The 8,943-nt window shown below is 37.6% G+C and overlaps 1 protein-coding gene across 1 annotated transcript; it reads right to left on the bottom strand.

Moving 5' to 3' along the window:
- Nucleotides 1–1,524: 1,524 nt before the first annotated feature.
- LOC104585913 (cytokinin riboside 5'-monophosphate phosphoribohydrolase LOG1-like) lies at nt 1,525–4,473 on the bottom strand. The gene is made up of 7 exons (XM_010242954.3): nt 4,199–4,473; nt 3,965–4,062; nt 3,820–3,850; nt 3,628–3,727; nt 3,453–3,523; nt 3,200–3,343; nt 1,525–1,771 (listed from the first exon to the last, which is right to left on the bottom strand). Exons 1-7 carry the CDS (start codon nt 4,331–4,333, stop codon nt 1,682–1,684), a joined length of 669 nt encoding a protein of 222 aa, XP_010241256.1. The 5' UTR covers nt 4,334–4,473; the 3' UTR covers nt 1,525–1,681.
- Nucleotides 4,474–8,943: the final 4,470 nt, after the last annotated feature.

Raw genomic sequence — 8,943 nt, 5'->3', positions numbered from 1 at the left:
TTGTATTTGTAATATGTTCGAGATTTAAAAAATAATAAATCAAAAGCACAAAAAATCAGAAACCAAAAGCAGAGAGAGAGAGAGAGAGAGAGAGAGGACCGTTGCGGGTTGTGGGCCTGCAGCGTTGATAGACAAAGAAGGAAGTTGAAGAACAAGGGTTTTGAATACTGATGCCCGACATCCGACGGGCGATGGCAACGACAACGACGGTTGACGACGATATATGAAGGAAGAACTAGGGTTTACCTTTGTAGTTTGTTCTTTCTTCTTTGAGTCTTTCTCTGTCCTTTGTCGAGTCACTCAAGTGGTAGTCTAGAAGAGAAGAGAGTCAAGAGACTCTCGACTCTTGAGAGATTTTTAGCTTTTGTTTTTTAATTTATTATTAATTGAAATTGTTATAATGTTATTTTGTTAATCAAATAAATGAATAATATATAATATTACAATATTATAATATAAATAATATATATATAATTGGGGCCGGGCCAAGGCGGGGTAGGAATTGCATTCCCCATCCCCGTCACCGAACCCGATTGAGAATTCAACGATAGCTCCATCTCCGACCCAGACCACCAAAGTACTCCCCATACCCGACCCCATTGGGTCGGGGAGCCCGAGTACCCGTTGGGAATGGAAAAACTGCCATTCCTAAGAATAGACCATTCTGATTTGGTTTCTTTCTATGAACCAAACAAACCCTATCATACGTAATTATTAGACCCAGAACAACCTATCGTCAATTGGAGTGCTCAGTGCGCTAGTGTGCCTACAGGATCCAATTGGGTTATCGGTTTATCCGATCAGACCCATTATACTTAAAAGCCTTTAATCATTAAATACAAAAAATTTCAAGTAATTATTACATAATTGAAGGACCCCCATTTTGTAGAATCAAAGGACCATCTTGTGTACCATTTCTGCAATGAAGCACTGAAGCCATTATATTTATAAAAAGAGCTGACCAACCTTAACCACCAGTCACAACTAGATTACTTAAGGTTCAAATGTGCCAATCCCACCTTCTAGAAAAAGAACCATCCAAGCCAACTCGACAATTGAAAGTTAACCCGGTCTCATAAGTAGAAAACCAAACCGTGCAATGGGCTGGTCCAGCCGTCCAGGCGAGGGTTGGTTGGCCAGGCCAACAATGTCTTGAACATATATATAGTATAGTGGGACTCATTTGCCATGATTCAAGTTCAACCAGAAAATAATTAATATCAACCCAATGTTGTTTATGTTGTTTCGACCTTTCCACTATTTCTCTCTACACGTGAGCTAGCAACCTCACGTGCTATCTGACCATTAAAATCAAAAGCATGTAGATTGTAGAGTGTTGATTGTTGGTTTAATTTTAGTTTTATTTTTTTATTAACCAAAGCAAGGGTTGAAAAAAAACAGAAGCAAACAAAACGGCAAATTTGTACAGTAGGACCCTCCATAGCAGAAGTTCAGTGTATAATCAGACAAAACCCAAAGTATCTCATCCACAAATCAGAATGTAAGAAAAGAATGCACCACAAGACCACAAAACACAAACCAAGCCCTTGTACCACATCCCTGAAAAGATGAACAAATAAGAAACAACAACGAGAGAGAGAGAGATGTTTTAAATGATAAGATGATGGAGGTAAAAATATATGTTTGGTGTACATATACAAATTGGTACGTTGGATTAAGATCATAAATTATGTCCACTTGGTGTAGACTCTAACTGGTCCACCTCCCAACTTTGTCTTGGTGCAACTTTGTCATGAAGTGGTGCATACTCCTGCAAATAATACCAAAGAAAACAGCAACAGATCATCCCCTACCTTTTTCTGCAACTTTGTTTTGTCATCAAAACCAATAATTCAACAACCAGATACTGTACATCCTTATTTAATTCGTAGGTGCACTACAATCTATAATAAATTATTATTTTTATTATTATTATTGGTAAATTACAAGGTCCTTCCTTGTAGTTTGTTGGTATGAAACTTAGCCCCTTGTATTATTTTTTGTGATACTTTACCAGGCTCACCTACATATGATATTAATCAAATCCCCTGATCATGGCCTTAATAGAAAGTGAGAAACTACCAATTAGTTGTTCATATATCTAGATATTTACTACCATTCCCACAGAGAGAGAGAGAGAGAGAGAGAGGTGATGGAAGAGGTGGATGTGGAGGTGAGGGTGAATGGACTAGATGTGGTGGTGATGATGATAATAGTGGTGAGAAGAAGGTAAGGGTGAAGGAAGAGATGAAAAAGATTCTGGTGTGTGGGCAATGATGTAGGTGAAGGAGAAGAAGGCAGCACTGGTGTAGCACTGCTGTGCTGGTAGAGGTGGTGGTGGTGGTGGTTCATCACTTGGGTGGCCTGTATTCATTGATTCTGTGAATACCATGGATGGGTTATATTGGTTCATCTTAGGAGCCCGTTTTGATAATCTAGATCTTTAGGTTTACGAGTTTATCTATTACATCATTTTACTTAGATTTTATAGAAAATTTGGGGCATTACTTGAATGGTCAATATTAATTGAAATCTGTGTACATTAGTTGGATGGTCAGGATTGATTATTTATTGGTCTTTATAGATCACTTTGGTAGCTTTAAATTTTAGATATATTTGTTACATTTTTAAGATGGCCTATATTAGTTGAATCTTAGTATATCACTACCACTCTGATGTCTCAAATATTTGGATTGATTTCGTACATAATTACATGGCCTGGACCTTTTAGAAATTTGGGTATTTTATCTTAAGGACAAAGATATATAACTGGACCATTGTTACAACACCACCTAATTAATGGACCATATAATTAATTTGTTTCACCTACTATATCACTTTCATGGCCTAGACTACTTCAATTAAACCTTGGCACATCACATGGATTTTCAAGATTAATTGATCAATTTTAATAGCCCAAATTTTGGTTACAAAGACAATGATGGAACTTAAATAGGATAGAGGATAAATCTGCATTATAAGCAAGATGAGAGTAGTTTTAGGGTTTTAATCAGAAACTTACATGGGCATATTCGGTTAATTAGAATGGGTCTTGTTATAATTATACTTTGAATACATAAGTGTCACAAAAAGTAGTATAGGAGCCTAAGTGTCACAACCACAGATTACAGGAGGGTTTTTGTAATTTACCCTGTGGCTTCATTTAATAATATTAAAAATTGTACTTTGTCTTTCTCACCTCCATTTTCTTGATCAGTTCTTCTGCTGTGTCTGCTGAGACAACGATATGTCTTGCAGAGTTCTCTATGAAACCTTCTTCCACTCCTTTATCAAAAAATGCAAGCAAGCTGTTATAATATCCATCAACATTCAATAACCCCACCTGTTCCAAATTCCGAAAAAGGAAAGTAAATGAAAAATGAAAACCCACTTTGACTAATCAAGAGTAGCAAGCAAACAACAAGAAGAGATTGCCTCTACACCCATCTTACTGGTTTTTCATGAATTCCTAGCTGAGACCATGTTATCATCTCCAGTAGCTCCTCCATGGTTCCATAACCACCTAAGCAGATTGGAAATTTGGATTAATTGGAACATAGTAATTAGGATTCGGGAGTGCAAGAAAGATCCTTCATCTAAAGTTGGTGTATTGGCATCTGAACAAACCAGGGAGAGCAATAAAAGCCTCAGCATGTTTGGCCATTTCAGACTTCCTTTCGTGCATATCAGCAACAGTTTTCACTTCTCCAACAGTTTTTCCTGATATCTGCAGGTGGGTTTTGATTTTATTTAGTCCATGGAGAAGATTTTCATTATTTCATATATGAAGAAATACAGAAAGTGGGGATAAAACTTTACCTCATGTGGCAAGAGAGCTTTTGGAATTATTCTGCAAGAAAAGAAAAGAAAAGCATAAACAGGCAAATCGTTTATGACAAACGTATATAAATCTCAAAAAAAAAAGGAAGATGAACATGGGATATATATATACACAGAAGAATACCCAAGTACATGGCAACCTCCATCGAAAACAGTCTGGGAGACCAAACCCATTAGACCTACACTTCCTCCACCATAAACCAAATCTATTTTTCTTTCAACCTGAGTAGGAAAAGAAGCTTAGTTCAGTGACGGTTAAAAGACCTCACCCAACAGAAGAGAAAAAAAAAAGAAAGAACAGAACAGAACAGAACCCAATATCATATTCTACACTCGAGAAGATCAAGTTTGCTATTACCAGTTGTTTACCAAGTTCAAGAGCTGCATCACTAAACGTAGACTTGTATCCAGCTTTACTCCCACAGAAGACACAAATCCTCTTGAATCTCCTTTTCTTTTCACTTGGTACAGATACTTCTTCATCTCCTTCCATTCTCCTGAGACGATGTAGAAACTAGAAAGAAAGAAAGAAAGAAAGTGACACCCACAAAAGTAAAACTAAGAAAGAATGAACGAGTGATTAATAAAATCGTAAGATATATCCAAGAGAATTTTGTATCGACAAGCATATAACCCTACACTCTTCTTTTGAATCTTCTCACCCTTTTATTATCCTAGCTGGCGTCAGAGGACTCTCTCTCTCTCTCTCTCTCTTCAGCGCCCGCAGTAAATATCTGCAAAGGTTCAATTGTTCAATTTCAGAGAAATCTCATACCCATTGTCTTATAGAGTTGCACCCTCTCTCTCTCTCTCTCTCTCTCCAATTTTCTCCGCCATCGCCTATAGTTCTAATTGTATTACTGAGCCAATCATGGTACACCACGTCAGCTCCGTACACGTGGTCCCACATGCCAGACTGGCGTGGCATTTTCTGATTGGCTCAAAATCGTCCTGTTCCCTTGGAGGATTCTGACATTTCATTGCCGTGGGGACGGTTTCGCTAATCGAGTCACCTTGAAAACAGACAGTCGGGAATCTTCCACGTGGCGGATTAGTGACGGTCCAAAAGGAACCTTTATGTCAGCCACGTGACTCATCGTTCTGACACCTGGCAAAAACAGGCCATTTTGGGGGTGCTTTTTACTGATATTGTCCAACATCAATTGGGTGGGGGCGCATATAAGGGTAGATTCAGATGAAGGGGCACACAATCAACTCCAAGAGAAACTGAACACAGCCCAGTCCAGAGGGTCCCCCTATCTCATCCATGGTCCACATTAGCCAGATCATCATCCACGTGGCAAAGCAGACAAAAGTGACCTAGCAAAGAGATCTATCTAGCCCATTTTGCAACATACGCATGATTCAAAGAAAGACTCATCATTTGTTCTTTCTACGAGCAAATTCATGAATCCCTGACCACACAAGACTTATTACTTCCCCTCCTGTTTCTTAATTGCAGGGTATGGCCGGCACCCAAATTATTTCCCTCTGAAAATCAAGCACTTCGATGGAGAATCATTGTACGTTTTTTGGGACCCCTCTAAGATATGAATGGGTCAGATTGGTTACCTTGTTGTGCAGCAGATGGTCCATCAGATCATAAATCCAGGCCATTCAATTTGACAATTTCTTAATGAAGCATTGCCCAAAAGTTTGACTTGTCACTTCTAAAGCCCAATATATCAAACTTACTTGTCACTTCTAAAGCCCAATGCATCAAACTTTTCTGTGGGAGACTCTCTCTCTAGTCCTTTCTTGGATATGTTGGTATTTAATATATGGCCACAATTTGAGTACCAAAGTACAAAACTTGATCCATCTTATGTCTACCACATCCATATTCAGATCATAGGAATCCACCATTAAATGGGACCCGTCTGGCTAATAATCTGCTTTTGATTTGGAAATATGAAGGGGGAGAGTGTATTTATGTATTTGGATGATGGTGAAAAGAGAGCTGTAATACAACCCTCATGAACCTAAAATCTCATGCATAAATCAAGTAGTTAAAACTTATCTAACCATGCTTACTTAGTGTATTAAATTCCTTAGATGGGACTAACGTTTGTTGGATGATGATATTACCCTTGGGGGGCTTGCCAACAAGTGTGATGTTACTTTTTAAAACAAAAGAACAACCGATATCAGCAAAGTCATATTGTCTTTGTTGATGTGGCACTTATTTATTTATTTAAGCCAGACGACAATCATATCATTGCATCAATAAAGCTCAACATACATCCCTTTCAAGATTACATCCTTGAGAAATTCAGAGACCAAAGGGCCAGGTATGAAACTTAGGGCAATTTAATGCAAACTTAGCTATTAAGTCAGTGTTGGTTTCAGGGAATTTCTGTGAGTTTATTGGTTTCAATTCACATTACACCCATATGTTGTTTATTTGAAGGTGTAGTGCTGATTGAATCAAATTAAACTGTGGATTGAAAGTTTTCCACACCACAATATATTCAATCATTAATCTCTCTTTTTATCTATCTATCTATCTATCTATCTATCTATCTATATATATATATATATATATATATATAAATGATCAAGATATATTTTGTTCATAAAGTATCCAAACCTATTCACAACTTAGTACAGTAGGCTAGACCAAGGTTTTAAAAATCGACCTGGAAAGGGAGCTGCTTTGATCACCAGTTTTTGGGTCAGTGATTCAACTGTCCAGGTCAAATGGTTTGGGTGGTTTGACCTTTAAACTAGAAATTTAGTATATTAGGGTTCTATCTCCTTTTATGAAAAAAGAGAGAGCTAGAGCTAAGTGGCTGTCAGCTGAGAAAAGAAAAAGAAAAGAAAGAAAAAAGGAAAGAAACGAAAAAAAAGGAAAGGAAGGAGGGAAGGAAAGAAAGGAAAGGAAAGGAAGGAAGCTAGGAAGGAAAGAAAGAAAGAAGAAGAAGAAGAAAAAAGAAGAAAGAAGGTGACGCTCACCTGTCACAGCGACAACGATGATGACCTCTTTCTCAGATTTGAGATCTCTTTTCTTACTTTCTCTGCTCAGATCTAAGATCTCACCTCTCTCACTCTAATCTCTCTCTCTCTCTCAAATCTCAGTGATCTTAGATCTGAGAAGGTATCTCAGTCCCTCCCCCATATCAATTTCTTTTTTCTTCTCTATTAATATTTCTAAAAAAATTTAAATATTTTTTATTAAACCATAAATCGTTGTCCAGTCAAATGGGTTAGTAGTTTGTCCATTCGGGTCAGTGGTTCTCTGATCAATTCAACGGTTTTTTTTTTTTTGAAAAAAATTGTCCAATCTAAAAACAGACCCCTGGATAAACAACTGGTTCCTAAGTCAAACCGTTCGACTGTCTGGTCCGGTTTGGTTTTTAAAACAGTGGGTTAGACTATGATGCTTGAAAGACATGATACAGGAAGAACTTATAGCCAATCAACAAAAATCATAGAAGTGGTAATCAATCAAATAGATTTTCATCAAAATTCATAGAGGGCTTTGGTTGGTCAAATCCTTTCCGGCATGGACCATAGATTTTAGGTAATACAAAAATCCTTATAAAGTGTGGTGTGAATCAGACCATGCATGTGGTTTCAACCACACCACAGCGGGACCAAGGGTTCAAACACCCCCTGAGCTATTTCATTTCCAATTCTCAAAACAAGTCAAACTGAACACCGGCTGGGAAAACTTCTTCAATGTATAGTAGTCTGTAGTCAGTGATAATGGAACTAATACGCCAGGGAGCTCGAGGAGTCTAAGTTTACCTCCAATACAACATTAATGACTCAAATACAATTGAATCAATGCTAAGTTATTGAGCAAAATTAAGAACTTCATCAAGGGCAGCCTAAGCCTTATTGGCCTTAAACCTGAGAAGATTCCTTTATTGTTTATTTATATTTAAGGATGCGTTTGGTTTGAAAGGAAAGGTAAGGAAACCTAGACAAACCCGGCCCTAAAGGTCCTTTTTGGCTATTTACATATCACAAGCCAAGAATGGCCTATGTGGATCAAGTTTATTGGAAAATGCAAAACCAACTCCCCGCCCAAATTTGAACAGGTCTGTTAACTACTTCCCAAGTTTCCATTTTACTCCTCACAAACAAAAACGTCAGACCTGAAACAAGATCAAACCAGAGTTTAAACTAAGCCCATTTGCACTACAAGGCATTTATACTAGTACAAAATTTTATTTGCACTACAAGCAAACTGAGCCTTAAATAAAAAATTAAATCTAATTGAGGATCCATTTGATTTGCAGTAGGAATCAGAATTGAAATCCATCGAAATTGGTATTGGAATGGCCATTCCTCCCACCTGTTTGGTTCAAATAGGAATCATAATCAAAATTAATTAGAATAATCTGAAATGGGTTCTCATTCCTAAGAGAGGAGGGAATATGGCCATTCCCTCAAATGGAGAGATGCCGTTCCACCAGAAATGGGAATGGGATTCCAATTCTGTCCATCTAAATAGTTTGAATCAAAATGGACCAATCCAATTCCGATTTCAGACCCCTATTCCCTCACAAACCAAACAGACCCTTAATTTCCTTAAGCCAAATAAACAATCTTAGACAAAAATGCTTTAAGATATTACATTGGTGTCAAGTTGTCTTGTCTCTTAATCTTTAAGCTTTGTGAATTGAGATAAGTTGTATGCCAACGAACAAGAATTCACCAAAATCCATGGGTGGTTTTGATTGTAAGGCTCAAAAAAGTGACATCTTCTACTATCATAACCACCCACCCACTCCCACTTTTTAGAGCCCGATCAATCAAAATCACCCGTATGAATTTTGATGAATTCTCATTTAATTTGTTAGCATACAACTCGGCACAAAAAAGTTTAGAAGAGCAGCCCTCATTGGTGAGGGTCTCATTCCTCCAGATAAAGTCAGTTGACAAACAGCTCAATGTTCTCAATCTTACAGCACTTACAAACACCTCTCTCTATCAAGCAATGTCTTGAAAGCCAGATTAGACATCAAGCCAGAAAGAGGTCCACTTTCAGTTTATCGGTTCAATCAGGATGTTTAACCAAAAAACTGCCAAAACTGTCTTGATTACTGTTGAACTGTAAAGGAGTTCCTTCCAACTTAATCCATATCAGCTGCT

This window comes from Nelumbo nucifera, chromosome 2, assembly GCF_055504915.1.
Source record: "Nelumbo nucifera cultivar China Antique chromosome 2, China Antique-T2T, whole genome shotgun sequence".
Taxonomy (NCBI): Eukaryota; Viridiplantae; Streptophyta; class Magnoliopsida; order Proteales; family Nelumbonaceae; genus Nelumbo; species Nelumbo nucifera.
Note: the sequence above shows the minus strand (reverse complement) of the source record. Positions and strands in the feature narration are given on the sequence as shown.

What these genes read in the sequence shown, in the direction of transcription:
- LOC104585913 (XM_010242954.3), bottom strand. Translation starts at nt 4,333, where the DNA reads ATGGAAGGAGATGAAGAAGTATCTGTACCAAGTGAAAAGAAAAGGAGA. An exon ending in GGAGGTTGCCATGTACTTGG is followed by an intron (nt 3,851 to 3,964) that starts GTATTCTTCTGT and finishes CTTTTCTTGCAG; the next exon opens with AATAATTCCAAAAGCTCTCT. An exon ending in GGCTTTTATTGCTCTCCCTG is followed by an intron (nt 3,524 to 3,627) that starts GTTTGTTCAGAT and finishes CAATCTGCTTAG; the next exon opens with GTGGTTATGGAACCATGGAG.